Source organism: Stegodyphus dumicola, chromosome 10 (genome assembly GCF_044657685.1).
Source record: "Stegodyphus dumicola isolate Sdum_Otavi_A_Nest chromosome 10, ASM4465768v1".
Lineage (NCBI taxonomy): Eukaryota > Metazoa > Arthropoda > Arachnida > Araneae > Eresidae > Stegodyphus > Stegodyphus dumicola.
In genome coordinates this window covers 142,195,676-142,220,539 of record NC_140777.1, presented here as the reverse complement: position 1 = coordinate 142,220,539, position 24,864 = coordinate 142,195,676, and the positions used below count along the sequence as shown (strand labels likewise).

Sequence of the window (24,864 nt, the reverse complement as noted above, 5' to 3'; positions counted from 1 at the left end):
TACTAAATTCAGTCATTTTAAAATTATTTATTTAAATTAATTTGTCTATTCATTTTTAAGTTGTTGAGAATAATTATTGTAAAACAATAGAATTTCCTCACCATAATAATATATATTCCTTCATTAAAAACAATACAACTTAGCTGTTAACAAGTAGTACATAAAAATATTTCAGTTCTTTTAATATAATAAAATGTATGGTCAAAATGAAAGTCACATAACATGTTAACAAATATTGAGATTAGCAGTGTGGTATGAAATGTGGAGTAATCACAATGTAGCCTTTTATGTTAAAATTAAGCAATCAACATTCAGTACAGAAATGTTATTGCTGAAATAAATGTTAATGATAAATATCTTCTGAGAAATGTAAAATGAAGTATTACAGTTAAAAGTCGTTAATTCGGACACCCATAATCCGGACCTCAAAGCTAAAAACTTTCTGCGCATGCGGCACGTTGACACATGCGCACAGGCGTTTACGCGTGCGCGTAAGACCTTTACGCGCATATGCGTGTGCGCAAGTGCAGAATACGTTTTCGCGTGCACGTTTAACGTATAACAGACGGTATAAGCTAAAATTATACAATTATCTATTTCAGTTAATGTTGATGCTTGAGTTATTCCTTAATCTTCGAATTGGATGCAGCTTATTATTTTTTGCAGACTGTAAGAGCAATTTTATAAAATAAACTTGAACTTTCGATTATGTCAATTTCCGATTATGGAGCTCCCAAAGGATCTACAAAACGAAAGTATGTCTCGATGTCCGTCAAACAAAAAGTGGAATTGCTGCAAAAAATGGATAAAGACATGAAGAAGGTGACAGAGAGGTTAGTGAAAACGAAAAAATTTCGATTGACAAGTTAGTCGGTATTCTTGGCACAGCAATTACAGGACTTGAACAGCGGAGCTTTTTAACTGAACAAGAAATTATGTCTGTTTATAGAATTAAAGAGAAAGTATTATCACATAAAACGAAACAACTTACATTGAAAGAAATGTTTAATAAAGTAAACAAATAAATATTAAGCTTCTTTTTTTGTAAACTTTGATACCCTTTAGATCATAATTGTTCTTTATTTCCTAAAATACGGTTTCATATTTTTAATTTTAGAATTTGTGCATGCCATCTTACGAGATTTAAACTGATGATCTATAATCCGGAAAAATCGATAATCCGGAATCGCCGAAGTCCCGACGAGTCCGGATTAACGACTTTTGACTGTACTAACTATTGAAATGTAAAATTAGAATGAGCAGTAATTGAACATTCACCTAATTATGAAAACTGCAATGATTACCAAGTTTACTGTGATGATTGGCTATTGTGTGCATATCGTATAAGTTTTCATATCATATAAGCATTTCAAAGACAGGAGGAAGATGGTAATGGTTATTTTTAATTTAAGATTCAAATACTATGAATCTTGTTAAACTAATTGAAGGAAGTATGGAAAACTGTTGTTATCAATCTGAAAAGTTCATGTTGAATAATATCCATGTATTTATTAATTTCATTTTAAATTTAATAAAGGAAAAGACTTATACTGTGTTTGTTTCTTGAAAACTAACGCAAGACATGCATTGTATATTGCAAACACATTATTAAAATGGGTAGCATAACATTCCTTAGCTTCTGAAACAACTCTTTGTAAGATATGTTTCATTCATGAATTGGGAAGTAAAGTCTGGAGCGCATGATAGAATTCAGTATTGTCGAAATATAAGGAACTACTCTGATATGCGCCCTCAAGGCGCCAAATTTCTCGCCAAATATTTTTGGCGAGAAACTCCACGCTGCCATATTGCTATCTAAATTTTTTGTCTACATTTCGAACTTTAACCCCTTCACGCCGACTCTACGTGCCAGCAACGAACACACTCACCTACCGGCCGACACGCAGACGTGCCAGAGCATTTTCCCGTTTACTACTGACTGTCACGTATTTGTGCCAGTACCCTGGAACGTTTTAGAAACAATTTCTGCCACAAGATGGCACTGTATGTCCATATGGCTTCAGATACATGTACATTAGACCTTCTACTCGAAATGAGAGAAGCATGACTCACATACACGTGTTTTTGATTATATAAACAAATGGGGAACTAAATGTTTCCGAATAGTGTGATTTATGACGTCTCTTTAAATCGCACTTTATTCACACGTGGTAGTTGTTTATTGTAAGTAGAAGTTTTATATGCACTAAAGCGTTGAGTATTTTATTTTACAGTTCAGTTTTTAGAAAATAATTAGATCTTGTTAGACGTGAGTTCTTTCTGTTTTTACCGTTGCAATGTCGAAGCGTCGAAAATGTTTAACAGAGCATGAAATAGCAGAAATGATGCAAAATATTTCAGATATTGATTCTGAAATTCTAATATTCTGATATTGATTCTGAAAGATTAACTGAAAGACATTTTCCAAAACTTTGTTCAGAAGAGACTGATAAGAAAATGAGACGACGATGCTTCGTTTGTTCACATTCCCGGAAAAATCCTCCAAAACGGCAAATGAGTTATTACGAGTTCAAGGAATGTAATGTAGGACTGTGTGTAGATCCCTGTTTTCAAATTGTTCAATCGAAAAGAGAATTTTAAGTAATATATTTAGTTTTCAGATGTATAATGTTAAAAGTCATAAAATGGTGAGTAATTAAAATAAAATGTGTAAAATATGCATTTAAACAAGAAATAAGGTAATTAAAGTATATATATATATAAAATATCTATAAAGCATAAGCCATTTAAATACTCTATAGAGCATTATTAAACAATGCGTTGATACTTCGGAAATTTCATGGATTTAGGCTCAGTAGCAAAAAACCCCCCGGCCCTGGAGAGACGCTCGCGGAAGACACTGCCGGCTTCCGCGATAAGCGCGCGTTTTCGCTACCCGGCTCGAAGGGGTTAAGCCTAAAATGTCTCCAAAAACACGGTTTTCGCGAATGCAAAAACCACGTTTTGAACACACAGTATAAGCTAAAAATACGAAACAAAAACAAAAAATTTAGATAGCAAAACCGTGAAGTTTGTAACCAAAATTATTTGACAAGAGTCCATGTACACAGCGATATGTTTTAACTTAAAAAACATCTAGGAATGGCACCATCTTGCCAACGAACGAATTTACGAACTATGCACACCTCGCTTTAATAAATTAACATAACAACAATAAATTTCAAAGAATACCATGTACACAGCGTTCTGTTTCAACTTTAAAAAACATCTACGAATTGCACGATTTAGATGGTACGCACTAATCAACAAAATAACTAAAATAAATTTCAAACAATTAAAAAAAACAACAATAACGACAGAAATTCATACTAAAAAAACAATGAACATAACATTCTACAAAATAAGAACAAGAATAAAATAAAATGCACTTACCATTAATGCTTTTTCGAACAACAGAAATACCAATTTCATGCCGCCTTTAACATACCGCCATGTAATCACTATCGTATGTATATGACAGCCAGACACACTATCCAGAAAATTCATACTATGGTTCACAAATAAATAAAATAACAAATAATCACAAACCCATACTTCTATCACGCACAGCCACTAAAAATAATCTTCCATACCTTCTTTCTACACCTCCAAATACCCATTGTCCCTCAACAGGATCGCCACGACGATATTTCCTTATACCGAACTTCAATTCAACAACTTTCACCATTAAATCTTTTCCCCCTAGCTTCTCAGACACAAAGCATGATGGGAACCAACGAACTCCAGCGAAAGATTTTTCAACGTCAACAGGGTTGCCATACAACACGCAATCATGCCAAAAACCATCTCAGAACACATATCGCCACATTTGGTGAAATTAGGGCGTATATCAGAGTTGTACCAAAAATAAAATTATTTCCTGTCGTGTAACTGAATATAATAACTTTTTTTTGGGGGGGAAGTAATGCAGAACTATCTTTAATTCATTCCCAGTAGTGCAATTGTTACTAAGGGCTACTGTTATTCGGCATATGGATGTTAAAAGTCTTACATCACTTGCAGTGGCAACATTTTCCAGGCCACATATGTGATAAATATTCTGGGTATTGCTATTTAATGCTTTTGAAAATGTGAATGACTTTATTGATTCTTATAGTGTCAAAAAATTTAACCTGGCCTGTTGATAAAATTTATGACTTTATGAATGAGTTATAATTGGGCAAAACTGGCTCTAAAAATTTAAGTTTTTATTATATTCTGTACATGTTGTATTTTAACTTTATAAATGCTTTCTTTCTTTCTAGGAATTTAGTAATATAAGTGAAGCTGCCTGTACTTTACTTTTTCCTAGTGGTAAGCCACGGGCTCAACAGACATTGGTAATTAACTTATTCCTGCAATGTATTTTATTTATTTTTTTTATATACATTTTTAGGTATACTATGTTAATCATAATATTCTAAAATATTTCAGGTGCCTGGTTTAGTATGGGAACGTTCAAACGGTTTTAAACTTCTTAACTGAATTTTTAAATTATAAAATGTTATTTTTCCATTTTTTTCTTAAAGTCAAATGTAAATTCACTTTTTCTCAACACATACTAAATTAAAATGTATTTGACAAGCTGAAATAGATTTATGAGAAATTTCTCTATTTATGTATCCTATTTAGATATTTAAATGCTGAAAGAAGATGCAAACAACTAAATCCATCTTATCAGTGTATTTCTAAGAGACAGAGGCTGTCCACACATTTTTTAGATGATGTATATTGTATTCACAAAACTAAATTACATAAAATTCTTGTGTTTTAAATGTTCTATTTGACATCCCTTATTCTAACTATCTTTCAGGGGTGTTTGTGCTCCAAGGAAACCTCGGAATTCCGGGGAATTTAACTGCGACGCACATAAAATATTCAAAAAGTGCATTAGACATTCAATGACTTTAAGTAATTATGCTAATTCAAAAAATACTGATGACTTACTGGAGACTGATGCTTGGCCATTGGATATAGTGACAAGAAAAGCACGCCAAGAGGTATTAATAACTTCGTTTATCGCCGAGAATTCTCTTTCTTTCAATGTAGCTCCCAATTTAATTGAACTCTGCAAACAGTTGAGCTGCGATCAGACGGCACTAAACTCGTTGGAAATGTCCAGGACTACTGCATGTTATAAGATGAAATATGGGCTCGCAAAAACTATTAAGGAAAATATTAAAACTTTAAAGGAGACTCCATTTTCTCTAAATTTGGATGAAAGTACTAGCAATGCTCAAGAAAGTATACTGGCAATATTGGTGCAGTTTTATGACAACAATCAAAATGAAGTTGTAGTTCATCATTTTGCATCTCTAAAGATGGAATCTTGCAATTCAGAAGCTGTTTTTAAAGCAGTTGTTAATACTATTGAAGATAATAATATTCCATGGGCAAACTTAATTAGTGCATTAATGGACTCGTGTAACACCATGCGTGGAAAAAAAAAAGGCTGTTGAAACCAGACTACGATCAAACAAAGCACCCCACTTATTAGATATTGATGGTGACACATATCACAAAGCTAATAACTATGCAAAAAAATTTGCTAGATGTTTTGATAGATACTTAGAAGATTTGTTTGATGACATCTATTTTGATATGAAAAGCTGCAGTAAAAGAGAAAATTTTTTCAAAATCTGTGAATCCCTTGCCATTAAAAAACTTAAGCCCTTGAAGAGACCAGACCATAGGTGGGTGTACATTTTATGTGTTTTAGAAAGAATCAAAGATCTGTGGGATGCTCTTATTGCATTTTATTTTCACTACTTGGATAAAACTGATAAAGGGGATTATTTTTCTTATGTTGAAACTGTATACAATAAAAGAAACATTTCTGCAGCTCAGAAAAAAATTGTTGAAGGGGTGTATTCTTGCTTGCATTCCCAACAACTCACAAAGGATGCTTTAGCTCGGAAAAAAAGAATACTTAATGGGTTGTTATGCAAAACAAAACTTTATTGCATATGGCATTATACTTAGCAGTATTACCAGAGTTCAACACATATATTAAATTATTTGAAACAAAAAAACCAATGCTTCATTTAATACATTCCAGTATTTATAAATTGATGGAAAAATTTTTCTCTTTTTTTATGAAGCCAGAAAATATAGAGTGCACATCTTATAATGATTTATTAAAGGTTGATGTCACAAATCCAGAATTCCATCTACCTAGCAAAGTAATATTTACTGGTGCAGAAGCTTCCACTTTCCCGAAGAAATTATCAAAAAATCATCCAATAGCAAAAGAATTCCAAATTTCTCTGATGAAAGCTTATACTAATACAGCACAGCATATGAAACAGAAATTACCCCTTAAAAATTCATATCTAATTAGTTTTACAGCATTAGATCCAGAGCTAAAAGGTAAAACCAGTACAATATTAGCTTTTGAAAAATTATCATCTTTTATGTCCCATATTTTTAGTGATAATGAAAAGTCAAAAGTAGAAGCTGAAATAAGGTTATACCAGAGTGATATTGATATCACCAAAGAAATGCTCTACACATCTGATGAAAGTGGAAATCAAGTCAAGTGTACAATTGATAAATATTGGTCTAAAGTTTTTAATTTAAAAGATGATTTCACAAATGATTATAAGTATCCTACATTGGCTAAATTGATCAAAGCCTGCCTTAGCTGCTTCCATGGTCCATTAGTGGAAAGTGCATTCAACTTAATGGATACACTTGTCACTGACTATAGAACCTCTCTTAAGATTGATTCCCTAGATGCAGTGCAGACTATTAAATATGATTTAATGGCTTCTAAAGAAACCTCATGTGAAAAATATGGCTAAAAAAATGCAATGACTGATCCAATTCACAAAGATCTCTTACTGAATATGAACAGAAGTTGGAAAACATATCAAGAGGACTTAAAAACATGTATTTCAGATGAGTCACCTATAAATGTCTCTGAAAAACCTTCTACATTAGCAGAAAAGCAAACTGCTTCTACCTCTGCATGTGCAGTTCTCGAGGAAATTTCTTCAACTGTAAATGAGGAAAATAAAAGTCAACCTTCCTGCAATTATGAAGTTCACCACAAAAGAAAGAGAAGCCCACAAATATCAGAAAATAAAAAAAAAAAAAGCAGCAGAAATTAGATAATTTTTTTAAAGAATTAATTCAGGTAATTTAAAATATTTACATAAAATGTAGTAGTTTATATGTTTGAAAATTTATGGTTATTAATTTTGCAAAAAAAATAATTTATTGAACTTTTATAATTAGGTCATTCAATACTTCATAATTGTAATTTTTTCATTTCTCTCCCCCCCTTCTCGAAACTTCAAAATGTCGGTAGCAAGTCCGTAAAAGTTTCAGAGGATTTTTTGGGGTCCCACAAACACCCCTGATCTTTCGACACCGCAATTTCCAGGATAATAATGCCTTTTGAATTGTAGAAGAGGTATTCTATCCCATTCCTCCTGAACAGCTTTCCAGAGTCCTGTTAGGGTTTTGGGACATCGTTTGGATAATGCAGTTTTTAAAAGTCCGAAAGCACAAAAATCCATAGGTGACACATCGGGAGATTTAATTGGGATATCAGTGAAGGGTATGGCTTTGATACCAGCTTTTTGTTCCATTTCTTTTAGGAAATTTACAGTGGATTTTGATGTGTGACTGCTAGCTTTGTCCTGATGGAGTTTCACAGACTGATGGCACTGTGGGTAAAGCGATGGTATTTCATCAGAAAAATTGGCGATAAAATATGTTCCTGATAGTATTTGGAGTTAATCTTGAGATTTTTTTGCACTCTCTTTATTTTTAACTTGCCATTATAAGAAAAACCAGCAACAATTATGAATCCCTTAGAAAAACGTTCTTTCGATTCTTTGAACCATGTACTTAAATTTTTTTCTCCCCTTTTATGATAATAAATGGCTCTTTTTTGTTACAATCATTTAAATACACCCATGCTTCATCTATTGTGACAATTTTTTTCCATTTTTCTTTCGATAAGTGTTTCTCATATAGAATTCTGCAGCATGTCCTGCGTTGAGCGATATGCTTTGGAAGAAGATGATGCACATTGCGTTTTTTCACTTTCTTAAGATTTAAATCAACATTTATCATTTTGCTTACAGTGGAAACCGAGCATTTTAATGATTTTGCAACTGTCCTTTGACTAGGGGGATTTTCTTTTAACATTAAACAACGTACCTTTGTAATAGTCGAAGATGTCCGTTTTTTCCTTGTTTGGAATTTTTGTCCCAATTGAGGCTCCAATTTAACGTTTTTTTCCTTTCTTGTTGATGATATTACCTATCGACGCTTTAGATATCACAAAACCATGACTCTCACACGTTTTTGGATAACAGAGTATGCATATTTCTCTTCGGAAAGAGCTTAAGTGTAGCCTTCAAACCACTGCTTTGTTAAATTCACCATTTTGAATAAAAACAAAACTTTCAAGACACAGACGATAATTTTGATTTTTAAAAACATAGTACAATTGCAGTTACTTCTTTTGCAGCAAATGATTTTTTATTACCGCTTACCAAAACTGTCTAAAAAATGTGCGAACAGCCTCTGTATTATTACTTAACATCGGAGAGAAAAAATTGGAAATAAGATGCAAACAAGCAAATCCATCTTATTTCCAATTTTTTCTCACAGATTGTAAGTAATAGTAGTTAGAAATACACTTGTTGAGAATGAAACGCTGGAAATTAATGCATGGGTTCACATGCACTCAATGCATCCAGGAAGACGTGTCATTCTGAAAAACATGCAAATACTTAACTAAAGCATATGAAATATATACAAGGACAGACACAACAACCAAATGTTCTTCCACATTCAAGCTAAAAAAAAACAACTCTGATTCTCCATACATTCGCGAGAAGCTGATGTTACTCTACTCCAGTTTCAGTTCATATCAGTTTGTAATCCTCAAAGTATTATCCACAAAGAGTATCTGGAAAAAGGTAAAAACCTCGACAGTAAGTGTACAGCCAGACGCTAGTTCGTGTTGATGCTGCTATCAAGGAAAACATCAAACCAAGTTCCGTCGAAGGTAATGTTCCATCAAGATAGTGTAAGACCACACATGCCTGCATTCATTGGCTGGACTGTGGCCAGACTTGAATGGGATCTTTTGCCACAACCACCATATAGCCTAAACATCGCTCTTCTATCTTTTTTCACACCTGCAGCTATATCTTGCTGGTGCTATCTGCCATTCCGCTCAGGACATTCGAAATTAGATTTATCTGTTTTTGGACTCATGTGCATAAAGTTCCTGGGCTGAAGGTTTTAAGAAACTACCAAAACATTGGCAGGAAATCATAGATTTGTTTGGTGATTTCTACCCATACTAAAGGTACTGCTTTCATGTTTATTTGCTAACTTGAGAGCGTTTTTTTGGTGGAAAACTTTCGTTACAACCAGATATACTGATGCACTGATTCCAAGTTTAAATTATGGAGAAGTGATATGAAAAGAACAAGAGATCGTTACAGAGTATGCACAAACAGTTTTTGAAGTTATTTTTAAGAGAGCGTAGTCATTGATTGGCTGTTAGTATCACAATTGTATAGTCTTAAATGCTTATGTTTTGGGGATAATATATTTCAAGAGGCACAAAAATAATGACAGAAGGTAGATTTATATAACATGTTCTCATTTGTACAAGCATGAAACGTTATACTCATCATTCCAGAATGGAACACAGTCAAAAGTCTTTAATCCGGACTCGTCGGGACGTTGGCGATTCTGGATTATAGATCATCAGTTTAAATCTGGTAAGATGGCAATGCAGAAATTATAAAATTAAAAATATGAAACCATAATTTATGAAATAAAGAGCAATTATGATCTAAAGGGTATCAAAATTTACAAAAAAAAAAAAAAAAAGCTTTATATTTATTTGTTTACTTTATTAAACATTTATTTCAATGTGCGCATGCGTAAAGCATACATTACGCATAGTCCAAATTAGAAACCAGAAAACTATTTGATGTGTATTCGTGATATTTATAATGACGAGGAATTTGATTTAAATCATATCAAAGACGGAGTACATCGAGATGAAATACTACATTTAGTAAGGAATTATAAGCCAAATAAAATAAAAACATCTGCCCTGAAGATAAGGATAGTGCTAACAGACCAACTTCCAGTTCATTGCGTGCCGCATCGTCCCCCCGCAGAGCAGCGTGAAATTGATAAACATATTTCGGAATGATTACCGAATCAAAGGATATGCCTTTATCCATTTTTTGTAGCAATTCCACTTTTTTTTTTTTTTTTTTTTTTTTGCACATTGGAACATGCTTTTGCTTTGTAGATCCTTTGGTAGTTTCAGAATCGGAAATTCTTTTTGACATAATCGAAAGTTCAAGCTTACTTTTATAAAATTGCTGTAACAGTCTGCAAAGAATAATAAGCCGGATCCAATTAGAAGATTAAGGAAAAACACAATCTGCAACATTAACTGAAATAGATAATTAGATAATTTTAGCTTAGCTTATACCGTCCATTATACATTAAGCGTGCATGCGTAAACATATTATGTGCATGTGTAAACGTATTATGTGCATGCGTTAACGCATTATGCGTTGACGCATGTGCAGAAAGTTTGTAACTTTGAGGTCCGGATTATAGATCATTCCGGAATATGGACACCCGGATTAAAGACTTTTGACTGTATTATACAGTTTCAAATCAATTAAATATATGTGAACTAAAAAATAATCTGTTATGCTGGGTTGGCACTATTGTGGAGGTAAAATGTGTTAAACTAATTATATATTTTTGTGACATAGTATATCTTTTTACATAAATGAAAAAGTTAAAGGTTTTTTTTTTATTTATTATGTGATTATTTTAACTTCTCTTTATCTGATTTTCATAAATTTATCAGAACTTATTAACCATTATTGTACTCGATAGTTTTCATTTCAAAATAAACTCTATCATGACAGCCACTTCCCCAATGTGATCCCTTTTGAAAGGTGATCAGTATTTCTGAGAACATAAATAAACATTAGGACTGAATTTCAAATTCTAAGACAACTCCCTGTACATGGGTGATTAGAGAGGATTATGGGTTTTCTTCATACTTAGTCCTGTTTGGTAAAGACCTCAGCATGCAACTCACATGTAGGCTTTGCTAACTTTAGTTGACTTATCCAAACTTATCTTAGTTTGCAGTAGGTAATGACTTTTTAGCAAGCCAAGTTGTGTAATAACTAGAGATAAAATAATCTTTTAACCAGTTTAGTTAATACTACTAGTTAATGTTGTTTTGTGCTGAAACTAGATCTATATTGCATAATTTTCATAAAATTCCTTTAAATATACTCCACTTATGCTTTTTTATCAAACTGCTACAGTTTAAAGCAGCAAATAGTGATGTCAAGCTGCAAGAACACTGAGTAACAAATTTTTGCTTTTTTATTGGCACATGAATCAAAACATGCAAATGGTATTTCTTTTGCAAAATTAAATACTAAATACTTCCTTATTGTGAAAGTCACAGAGATTTCTTCAAAATTGCACCAACCATTTCAGTAAGTTTAAAGGAACAAATTGTTCTTTATGTAGTTGGATAATCATGTTTACTCTTTAATTAAATAATAAACAGATGCAAATTAGAAATATGGCATATATAAAAACATAAATAAATAAAATCTCAAGTTTCAAGGCTATCTGCCTAACAAATTTTTTAAGCATACTGTCAGTTATTCTGACAATAGAAATCCCTAATGGAAGATAGCGCAATAAAAGTGTTACTTTCTTTATGAGCACAGTGCTATATAAATTCACTTACATTGAAACTAAGTGGTTTTACCTGGTTCTGCTAAGTGGTTTTACATGGTATGCTGTGTTTATTATGCCATTTAGTCAAAACAAATTTGAAGCATGGGAAATTGTTCAATGTTTATATCAGGTGAAGCCAACTGCATGTCAGCTGGGTTTGGGTTACTTTATATCATATGCTAGTACATCTAAACGAATCACTAGAATTGGAAAGTACTTCACGGACACAAGGCCATCAATGTATATCAGTGCTCCGCAACCTTTTCTCACCTGCGACGCACAAAAAATCTTTCTGGAATTTCGTGGCACACCAAAGAGTTCCGAGTTATCAAGGAAGTGCCGAAAATATTCAAATGCTGACACACTTACAATCGCACATACAACCACACAACAGTGAAATATATAAAAACATTTAAAATAGACATTATTAAGGGAAAAAAATTGTCATTGTGTATTAAATACATGATAAAAAATTGCAAAATGTCAAATACATGTATTTGATTGCGGCACACCTATATCCTACTCATGGCACACCGGTTGCGGAGCACTGATGTATATGATCAAATAAGCTAACTGAAGTGGACACTGAGTGCCATCTAGTGATTTAAAAAAAGTTCTGAAAGAATGTGTATGTTTGAAAGTGCATATGTGCCACACCCATCTGCAAGATCAGTACAAGCAGCGATGCACCAGTTCCAGATTTTAATAATTTTTTCAGACTGCGAGAGAAAAACAGGGAAATATCAGCTTACTTATATCCTTATTTACATAATCTAACCTGGCTTATTGAGAATCAAGGATGTATAAAACCAAAGCAAAGACCTATGAGTGTGTTATCCATTATTGATACTAAATCACGCTGGTAACATTGTCAAAAATGGTTGATGTCAAAATACACAAATATTAAGAATTCAAATATATAATTAGAATGTTTATATTTTGCAATGATTCCTGTAAGGTACATTGTTAAAATGTATATGAATATCATAAATCAGAGAAGAAAATTATTTTGAAGTTAAGAATATATGATTACCTAGTACTTTAAGTTAAAATAACATAGCAAACAAATGTTAATGTAGAAGTCAAACAACAAAAATCAGCATTATATTTGCAAATTTTCACTCTGTGAAAATTTGCAAATAACATTTCTTTTTGAGAACATTACTTCTTGAGAGTTTAAAAGTTGTCAGCAAGCATATTACGTCTGTAGTAGATTTGGCAAGCACTTTTGACTAGTTTCTTACTTAAAACTTTGAGATTAGCAAGGAAGAAATTATCAAAATGAAGTTTCAGAAATATGTTACATCCTGTGTTTTCATAATTTAATCCATTCTGTTTTGGAATTGTTTGTTTGCAGATCTAAGAAAATTTTGCAGAAGTTCTTGTGAAAATATTGTTTAGAACTTCTTGAAATCAATTTCAAACTGAATCAATTCAGTTTTTGATTGTTTTTCTGATGCAGTATTTATTTCTTAATTGGTTTTCTAATAAGTTATCTTTTTTTATTTTTATCATTATTTATGTCAGGAAATTTTTTCCTTTGTTATATAAGCCTAACCGTTTGTAACTAGTATCGTATTTAAAATCTTCTTTAAATCCTAGCTAAATTTGTAATGGAGGAAAGGCAAGTTTAGTTTTTCGGGAACTAGCATATGCCAATTCAGTTCGGGTAGTAAACTAAATGCACTGACTCCAGTAGTTTGTGAAATAGATGTTTGAGTAAAAACTTAATGAATATTTATTCAAATGTTGTGAGATCGTAAACACCAAATTTCTTCATTGGTATAATATTGGGTCGATCCATAAATTCGTACGCATTGTTTGGTAAATTTTTAAATAATACAGTCAAAAGTCGTTAATCTGGACTCGTCGGGACTTCGGCGATTCCGGATTATTGATTTTTCCGGATTATAGATCATCAGTTTAAATCTGGTAAGATGGCATGCAGAAATTATAAAATTAAAAATATGAAACTGTAATTTATGAAATAAAGAACAATTATGATCTAAAGGGTATCAAAATTTACAAAAAAAAAAAGCTTAATATTTATTTGTTTATTTTATTAAACATTTCTTTCAATGTAAGTTGTTTAAGTTGCTTCGTTTTATGTGATAATACTTTCTCTTTAATTCTATAAACAGACATAATTTCTTCTTCAGTTACAAAGTTTCACTGTTTAAGTCCTATAATTGCTGTGTCGAGAATACCTACTAATTTGTCAATCGAAATTTTTTCGTTTTCAATAACCTCTGTGTCACTTTCTTCATTATCGGAAATGAATTATAATGACGAGGAATTTGATTTAAATCATATCAAAGACGGAGTACATTGAGATGAAATACTACATTTAGTAAGGAATTATAAGCCAAATAAAATTAAAACTTCTGCTCTGAAGATAAGGATAGTGCTGACAGATCAACTTCCAATTCATTGCGTGCTGTGGCGTCAATGCGACGCATGTGCAGAAAGTTTGTAGCTTTGAGGTCCGGATTATAGATCATTCAATTCCCGGATTATGGGTGTCCGAATTAATGACTTTTGACTGTATAAAAACAATATTTAACATTTTAATCAATTATATATTTTCCTCCATTATCTACGATGTCTTGCTATCTTACAGGCAGCTTTTCTATGCCATTGCTGTAGAAAGACTCTGGTTTTGATGCAAAAAAACTTGAAAGTTCATTGTGTCCTGTTTAGAATTTAAGTTTTTTCCCTGTAAAAATTTTTGTAAGGCACGAAATAAGTGAAAATCACTTCGGGCAATATCTGGGGAGAAAGCAGGATGTGGCCAAAGCTCCCAATTAAATTCACTAATTTTTTGCAGTGTTGTTCAAGCTGTATGCGGTCTAGCATTATCATGATGAAACAACACTTTCTTGATATTCAACCAATCGTGAGTATTTTTTTGATCAATTCTGAGTTTAGACAGCAAAGTTGTTCACTATAACCTTCTGAATTAATCGTTTGATTTGGTACTAACAGTTCAAAACATCCTGAATGGGGTTCATCATCAATGCTGCTTTTACCAATTTAAAATTTTTTAAACCATTTCTGGACAGCCCTTACACTAATAGTGTGTTCACCATGTACACTATTAATTTTTATCGCTGCAAACCTGGCAGGTTCATTACAAGAAAATAAAAAATGTAGCACAGCACGTTAGTACTGATTATCTATATTCGTCTTCTAAGATACTAAAATGCGTTTGATATTTACAAAAGTTGGTGATGAACTGAATAATATGTTAGTCAAACGATGACATAGTAAATTCCATGCATACTCTTAATGCTCACGAACTTATGGACTGACACGATAGAATATTAACTTTTTTCATTTCTTCTTACTAGTGGTTTTTTTTTTTTTTTTTTTTTTTTGTTCAAGTTTAAATGGTGTCAGATAAAAATATGACAAAAAAAAAATCTCTTCTCTGATGTTTTAGTTTTTGCAGTATAGTCTTGAATCTGTCTGATTTGTGATTTAGTCTCAATTTAACACAGGAGTGCGCACGCCCTTTTGTGTTGCACGAGCGAAGACCCGGCTCGTGTTTTTTGAAGAAAAAACTGTTACTCTTTAGGTAAAAGTGTTACATTTATACCAAAATATTATGACCAAACTTAAAAAATATGGAAATTATAAAAAATAAAATATGTATGTATATAAATTAATAAAAAATATTATATAATTTAAAATTAAAATTTTAATTATATAATATTTTTTATGAAATAAATTTTTTTTGAAGGAATAGAAGAACTTATTATATTAATATAGAATTTATTATATTACAGTCAAAAGTCTTTAATCCGGAATGATCTATAATCCGGATCTCAAAGCTACAAACTATCTGCGCATGCGTCAACACATAATGCATTGATGCATACACATATCTTTACGCATGCACATAATACATTTACGCATGCACGTTTAATGCATAACCGACGGTATAAGCTAAGCTAAAATTATCTAATCTATTTTAGTTAATGTTGCAGATTGTGTTGTTCCTTAATCTTCTAATTGGATCCGGCTTATTATTTTTTGCAGACAGTTAGAGCAATTTTATAAAAGTAAGCTTGAACTTTTGATTATGTCAAAAAGAATTTCCGATTCTGGAGTTACCAAAGCATCTACAAAGCGAAAGCATGTTTCGATGTCCATCAAACAAAAAGTGGAATTGCTGCAAAAAATGGATAAAGGCATATGCTTTGATTCTCTAATCATTCCGAAATATGTTTATCAATTTCAAGCTGCTCTGCGACGTGGCGCGCAATGAACTGGAAGTTTATCTGTCAGCACTATCCTTATCTTCAGGGCAGATGTTTTTATTTTTTATTCGGCTTATAATTCCTTACTAAATGTAGTATTTCATCTTGATGTACTCCGTCTTTGATATGACTTAAATCAAATTCCTCGTCATTATAAATATCACGAATACACATCAAATAGTTTTCTGGTTGTAATTTTCTAATTTGGACTATGCGTAATGTATGCTTTACGCATGCGCTCATTGAAAGACATGTTTAATAAAGTAAACAAATAAATATAAAGCTTTTTTTTTTTTGTAAATTTTGATACCCTTTAAATCATAATTGCTCTTTATTTCATAAATTACGATTTCATATTTTTAATTTTTAATTTATGCATTCCATCTTACCAGATTTAAACTGATGATCTATAATCCAGAAAAACCAATAATCCGGAATCACCGAAGTCCCTACGAGTCCGGATTAAAGACTTTTGACTGAATTATTCAGTTTATTCAGGAATTATTATTCGGATTTATTAGGCATATACTGCCTGAAAGAATATCTTCCTCGGAAAGCTTGAAGTTTTTCATCAGTTGTTATGAACTCACCGACAGTGTAATATTTCTAGTAGTTATTCACAAAATCTTCAAAAAACTCTTTTATAGGTGCAAGTTTATCCGATTCTTTCTCGACGACGCGAGTTCTTATGTTATCAAAAGACAAACACGTGCCTGTCCTCTTCGTTCCTACCACTTCTGTTGTGGGGATTCTTGAATGATTGGGTCTGTGGAGAAACGATATAGTCTCTGCCTGAATTAAAAGCAAGCAGAACATGCCATATTGCTGCAGTTCCTCAAAAAATCCTTTGGATTATTCTTGAACACTCAGATGGAACACATATTGAGCATATGTGATTCAATAAAAGTTTTATGTTTTTTATTCCTTACGCAAACTTTTTCCCCTTGGTGTTGAAATTTGAATTATTTTTTATTGTAAATTTCTTTTACCCATGGTCTAGTATGTACTTGATTCTAACGAAATACATCATCCAAAATGGACCCTACATTGATCTCAATAGGGTCACTTTACCACCCTCCCCATATATCATGGCTACCTGTTTTAAGAGGGGTACCTTCAATAGAGGACGTCCGTAGGGAAACTGACTCACATTTCCTTTGCATATGGATAAATTTTGATTTTCTGCATATATTCGTATCCTACCAGTTGTCAAAGTGAAGTAAAACAGTGCAATTAGTAAGCTGTATTTGTGTTTTGTTTTGTTTTTCAAGTTTGTATTAAACGATTTGGAGAAGGTGAGTTTTAAGGAAAGTAATTTTATAATATTGAGCTTATGGTGTATGTTTTTTGAATAAATTTTAAATGCATTAATAGTTTTCTAGTTTCATGTTATTAGTAATTTTTTGCAAATTGTTTTCTAATTTGGTAATTCAGGACTTTTTATTTCAGGCTCAAATGTATGGAATGTTTCAGTATATCTTTTTTGGAGAAGACAAAAATTGTAAGCATACTGAATTTTTTATATTGCAGTTATATTAAGTTTAATATTCCAGTTTTTAATTTTCCAACTTATTTTCTGTTTCAGCGGAAGAAATTGATTCCCTAGAGTCTGATAGTGAAAATGGAAGTGATTGTGAGCATCTTCAAGGTAGTTAATTATAGATCAGTTTCATTGTTTACACTTAAGTTATTAAAATTTTCTTTCTGTGTAAAGCTATTGTTTTGTAATATATTTTATTTGCTTTATTATAGGTTTTGGAGATAAAAATAACATTAGATGTAAATATCTAATTAAATTTTTCCTTAATTTCTCTAAGGAGAATATTGGCTGAATGCTAAATATAGATTTGAGATTCTATCTTATCCTCCCTTCATGAAGAATATAGTTGTAACTAAATAATAAATTTATGGTATAATAGTTACAACTCTTAGTAATATTTTCAGTGCATATTTGAAAGGCATGCATAATGGACTTCTTTAGCATCATTTGATTGATAAATCATAGATTGTAGGAGCCAGAATTATGTGTTTTTCTGTCTCTGACTTAACAAGTAGTCATGGATTTTATGGGCAGTAGCACCAGGAGTATACTGCTTATACTTTATTTACTCATACAGGGAGGTTAAAAATATGCAGCTAAAGGGAAGCAGCTATTTAAAGCATGTACGGAGAATGATTCCTGAATATCTGTATTCAACAGCTACTCTGTTTCTGTCTGCAGTCGCATAGGCAAAAAGCATGTTTTTGTAGTAATGTGTACTGCTCAGTATTTGCATGCATTATACCAGCAAAACGTTTTTATTTACTATTCAACAGCATCCTGTACCACCTCAGTGTGCCATTTATGCAAGCAAATTCCATTATAAAAGCTGCTTGTTTTGGCTCCCTTTAAATTTTTGTCAGAGATATTTTTTATATTTATCTTGTTATGCTAATTTTATCTCTTGAAAATTGAAAGGAAAAAAAACATGTGGTGTATACCATTTTTGAAGGAAGGAGTTAAAGGATGAATGGTATTTTCTAATAATATGCACCTCTAGTTTCAACATTTGGTAGAATATTTATTTGACATTTTTTTTAGTATACACATGACATTAGCCAACCCAACACATGTGAGTATGCTTACTAGCAACCCTTACAAAAGAACTGGTTGAAGCTTCTCTGCCGAGAAGCTTTTTTGCTCCACCCACTTTTATTGGCTTAGTCAGACTGCTATTTACATGTAACTCTTATGTGTTCTTTACTGTTTTATTAAACATGCTAATGAAACACCACTTTGTAATTAAGTAAACCAAAACAAACAAAAAAAAAAAAAAAAAGTCCCACTTTTAAAATGTTTTTAAACCTATCATTATTGAATTTTAGGATATTTGTCATTTTGTAACAAGCCTTTAAATAGCATTGATAGGCATGAGGATGCAATTTCAAAGCAATTAGTTCTTTTGTACTGCTTAATATGGTGGGATAATTTAAGTGACAGTATTGAAATTGAAATTATTGGCAGATATCAAGTTAATAAATGATACTTTTATAATAAAAATGATAACATATGTAATATAGTGTTTTTTGTGGGGGGGATCCTCCAACAGGTAAATAATCAGAAACAAAAATGTGTGATCTTGCATTATCTTGTTGGAATATGGTGTTTGGCAGGCCTCGAAGATAGGACACAACCACTGGACATAAGATGTCAGAAATTTACTGATCTGTGTTCAAATTACCGTCAATCCGAACTAGAGATGTGTGTGTTGTGCACCCAATGGCTGCCCAAACCATCACACCAGGTGCAGGGCTCGTATGCTTATACTGAATGCAAGCAGGTGACATGCTGTCTCCTTGGAGCCTCCAGACATGTATACGACCATCAGAATACTGCACGAAGAACCGAGACTCATCTGAAAAGACAACTTTGTACGGAAATAATACACTGCTGACCATTAAAATTGCAACACCATGAAGGAAAGCAAATACAAAAAAAAAAAAAAAAAAAAAAAAAAAAAAAAATTATTGTACATAAACAGTATGGCATGAAGATAAAATGATTAAATTTGTAAGCAGTTTGGGGGTTTACAAGGGTGCAGAATCAGTAAAAACAGCTGCCACCCTTGGAATCTAAAATGGCCTTTACCTGGTTAGGCATGGAGTTGAACTGGACTTGGATGACAGAAACGGACAACTCATTCCGTGCTACTTCAAGTCTATGGCACACTTCATCAACCATATTAGCTGGAGAGGGTTGGCGGGACAGTCTCTCAGCAACCCATAACCAGATATTTTCAATAGGTGACATCTGGAGATGCTGCAGGGCTGGGCAGCAATCAAATACCCTGTGTATCGAGAAAAGTCAAAACACGATGTGCAACGTGTGATCTTGCATTATCTTTTTGGAATATGGTGTTTGCCAGGCCTCGAAGATAGGACACAACCACTGGACATAAGATGTCAGAAATGTACTGATCTGTGTTCAAATTACCGTCAATCCGAACTAGAGGTGTGTGTGTTGTGCACCCAATGGCTGCCCAAACCATCACACCAGGTACAGGGCTCATATGCCAATACCGAATGCAAGCAGGTGACGTGCGGTCTCCTTGGAGCCTCCAGACATGTATACGACCATCAGAATACTGGACAAAGAACCGAGATTCGTCTGAAAAGACGACTTTGTGCCACTCCTGTATCCCGTTTGGTGCGCTACAGTTGCCCTTGCAAACGCTAATTGTAACTCTCTCACTTTGCTTTGTGCTGTGTGGTGTTCGAAAGTTCAAATTGACGAATAAAGGTGAATCTACAGTCCACTCGCATTGATGTATTCTTAGGTTTATTAATTTAAATTTAAGATACCGCTACGCTACAATTACTTTTTATATAAAAATGATGCCTATGGAATCTTAAATTTTTATTTAATTATTGGTGTATTAATTTATTTTTTATGGGTGCATCAGTTCCTTTTGGACATCCAGTAGTCATTGTATCACATTAAAAAAATATTGTCAGGAATTTTATCAATTACCATTGTGATGAGGGAGTGAACGAGGGCAGATAAAAGAAAGTGTGGGATGAAAACTGAGTAGTATCAGGCTTCAAATTGGGACACAATGGCCTCTCTATTTGTTTCTTCTTAACTCCATGCTGCCTGCATATTTGAGAGTTAATATATATTTGTGCTTATATTTAATCACTATTTTGCTGATCAACTTCTTTTTAAAGAGTGATTTTTTAGGTCTTAAATAATTGTAATGTTGCTGAAGAGTCTGCAAAATGCTTAGTTTTTATCTTATTTATTAAATGAAGCATTATCCATGCCCCCCCGAAAAAAATAATAAATAAAAATAAAAATATTTACATGTTGCAAAGTTACCAATGATTTTCATATTTTCCATATTTGCATGGATAATCAGAAAGTACCAGATAAAGTTAGTGGCATGAAAAGCATATGTGAATAGATTTATTAATATTATTGTATTCTGTATTTCAGAGAAGTACATGTGTAGCTTTCACTTCTGTTCTTGCTTCTGTTCTAGTGGGGAACTGTAAAATGTTATCAAACTTTATCTTATAAAATCAAAGTATGATTCAAATTAAATGTTTCGTACAAAAGTGGAAAATACAAATAATTGTGCATGAACAAAACGTTTTTTAAATTAGAAAAGTCTTTAAAAATAAAATTTGTAAAATACCTCATAAAGCGCTTGTGTACCTTATGAGGTATTGATGAGTAATTTTTTTTTCCCCCACATGTAACATGATCACTAGCCAGTTTTCCTTAGAAAGTCTTTCATCAAGATATCCCTTCACTTAGGCAGATAACCTTCATGTGCTCGGCCATATTAAAATAACTTAACCTTCTTTTATACCAGCTGAGCCTTCAAACAGGTTCTAAGCCTCATGATATTTTTCCATTAATGTTTTTACATGAGGTTTAGGATTAAATCTTCTTAAGGGTTTCTCATTTAAGGGGATTGTTGTTAAATCTGAAATATGTTGTACAGTCAAAGAAGATCCTGTTTTGGTAGCAGTATTCATTGAGTTTAATACTATTAGGACTTTCATCATGCACTTCAAGCCACATCAATGAAATCTTGAAAATTTTTTTTTTTCGAGTTCTAATATGGAATTGAAATTGTTTGTATCCTTTAATCTCCTTATGGGCATCAGCGTGTTTTTTCTTCCATGTCCCTATATAAAAAACTGTTACAATTTTCTTTAATTCTTCAATGTTGAACTTTACACCATTTTCATTCTAATTTTATAATTACTTTGCTGCCATAATTTTTGTTATAAATCATTGGGAGGTACTTCAGCATTTTTCTCATGGTAAATTGTGAAATTTATGCTTGCTTTCAATCTTTAATCTTTCATATTCCTTTGATTTTAACATAGTTAATTTATTTGTTTTAAACAAACAAAAATAATGAGTTTACAAAGCAAATATAAAAAGGGGCTTGTGCAAACTTCCTACTGCATATGCCTAATACTGTGTTTTTCCTTACCCTTTGTGTTGTTGTCATAAATCAGAAGTTTTTAAATTAATGCGTAAAAAAATTAAGGGAAAAGGTATGCAAGTAGATATAGTATATGTCTGTTCAAGAGAACTTGTGAAAAGTATATGCATCCATAACTAGTGCAAGAATATATTCCTGAGTAGAAGAAATTATGAAGTTATGAATCTATTCTCTCAGCAAAGTTTTGTGCATGCTGCTTTTTCATCGTGTTTAATGTCTTTGTTGAAATTTAAATTCTTCATTAACACAAATGACATATTCTCACTGGAAACTAGTTGCATTCTTTTATAAATACCAAGTTTTCTGTGGGGACAGTTTTTATCAAAAAGGTAATTGAATTTCCATTAGGAGAATGTGACATAAAACTGGTTAATCTGAATTCTTTTGACTTCTAGGTATTCCCCTCTCCTCCCATCTCAGATTTAAATTGAATTTAAAGATGTCATGGTGTATTCAATAAATGTCTTTCACTGACATCCAACATATAAGGCTGCATAATGGATAGTTCTAGAACTATCCTAGTTTGATATTCCTTTGCACAAATTGTTGATTTAGTGATTTAATGACATTTTGTATTGCTCTATGTTGATTAAGTGACATTTTAAATTTCTGTAGTGTTGATTTAATGACATTTTAAATTGCTGTATGTTGATTTGATGGTAGTTTTAATTTCCATAGTGTTCAAGTGCATGGAGGAAATGTGAATTTGTTACATGTATTGTTTCAGTACTTGTGTATAATTTTCACTCACTCAGTTTGTATATTCAGTAGAGCTATTAGAACAAATTTGATGCACTTAAGCATATTTATGTACTGTCCATTATCAGCCTTTTATAAATTTGTATTTGTATTAAATTACAGATGTTTGAATTTTTTGTAATTGAATAAGCGTATTAGGTCATGAAGTTTTTAAAATTAACATTACTAAAGTTCCAGATATTATCAGGAATTTTGACGCTGATATTTTCTTTGTTAATTATTGTTTGTATTAGTTATTAAATGTAATATTGTATGTTGATTTCTTTACAAATCTAAATTTTTATTTTTTTCTCTTTTCCATGTAATACTGTTGCTTAGAAGAAAAAGAGGTGAGTGCTAGTCTAATCTTGTATGTTTTTTAGTTTTAAAATATAGAGGAAAGTCAGTTTTTATATGCTTTTGAATAATTATTTCAATTTAAAATTTTTGTTTTTTGTTTTCCATGTTGTGGGAAAGCAAATGAAATGTGCATATCTAAAATTACGTATACTAACACTGTTTTACTAAAGATTTCTTAAAATTCATAACAGTACTTGTTGGTTAATCAGTACCTTCTTATACATCAGTAAAAATATTGCCCATGACATTGCTTGTTACGAGGATTTGGAAATGACAGAAGCTGCTTGGGGATATCCTTTTCTAATTTTTTTTGTTTGGGAGAGGGCTAAAGAGAGTAATAATGTATTCTCCCCTTTTTTTTTAAATTTTTAATGTCAGTTTCAATTCTAAGACCGATATTCACATGTAAACAATGAAATGCATGTAGGGGATGAGCAGAATGGAGGAGAAAGTAGCAATATGGGTATAACTTGTTATCACTTCTTACGTATCTGAGTTCATATGAAAGTATAGAACTTTTCTCTGTAATTTTTTTCTGCTTATTTTATTCGATGCAGTTCTGAAGGCAGCTGCCAAGCAATCAGAAATAATATTTAAAAAAAAAAAAAAAAAAAAATTGGAGTTAATTGTCAAAAGGCAAAAATTGATTGTTTATGGTGTATTGGCGGGTACCAGATAAATAACAAACACTTTCATGATTCCTGTCATGGGTTTATTTCTCTTATTCTACAACCAAAGATTAAAAAGTATACATTTTATTTATATGTGAATCCTCAAATTGGCCAGACTATATCTAGATGTAAACATCCAAGAATATTTTTACTGATACTTTTAAATAATTATGTATACATGTATCTTGAAATATGTTCACAGTGTTAAAGCTGTTCAGATGAAAAATTTTCCAGCTGTGGAAAGCAAGAAAGTTTTTAAATCATAAACAAAAAATACCTTTTTTTCATTGCATTTTATGAAAATTCGGCCTTTTTTAGAACCAAACATTTGGATGATTGTAAGGTTACCATTTCATTCATTGTTACAGAACTCAGTTCAATGAAGTTTGCAAATATAAATGTATGTAATAAATTTGTATTTATAAATTATAAATAATGCATGTAAATATTTCAAATGAGTTTTCTTTAAACATTAAGAAAAATCTCTAAACTACCAAGGCTACTATTTTCACAAGTTGATTTTAAGTCATGATTTCTGTACTGATGTTCACTGTAGACCCATTGTATGTTGTGTGAAATAATTAACCTCAACTACCATTAAGTGATTTTTGCTGAACAGTAACATGTTTTGTTTATCAGCTTTGTCGTAAATAAATTGTTAAAAGTGGAAGTTGCTTCAGGTCCTTCATGAGATCCTACTTTGGCTACATCGTATCTATCATGTGGTTTAATCTTGATCACTTTATAAGGTCCTAAGAATTTAGGTCTTAGCTTGAGACCTCCTCCTAACTGGGTTCTTTTAATGGCTACTAGGTCGTTGACTTTGTAGAGTGGAGCGGTTCTACGACGTCGATTGTATTGTCGTCGGTTCTCTTCCTGCAGTTTTAAGATATTCGCTTTAGCCTCTTCACGAGTAGACTCTTTCTCCTGGATGGTGGAGTTCAGGAATTCTTCATCGAGAATTTCTTTAAGTCTTTGGTCTGCCTTGTTTCTCATTTTCACGCCTGTCATCAGCTTGAAAGGAGTGAATTTCGTTGATCTACTGACTGTACTGTT

General features: G+C 32.1%; 1 protein-coding gene across 1 annotated transcript in view; it reads left to right on the top strand.

Annotated features, from left to right (window-relative positions):
• LOC118186862 (uncharacterized) overlaps nt 1-24,864 on the top strand; it is a 116,879-nt gene that overhangs the window by 4,157 nt on the left and 87,858 nt on the right. Inside the window, exons 3-5 of the mRNA XM_085825154.1 lie at nt 4,266-4,340; nt 17,487-17,538; nt 17,623-17,685. Coding sequence (XP_085681280.1) covers nt 4,266-4,340; nt 17,487-17,538; nt 17,623-17,685 — 190 coding nt within the window. The remainder of the gene's footprint in view (nt 1-4,265; nt 4,341-17,486; nt 17,539-17,622; nt 17,686-24,864) is intronic.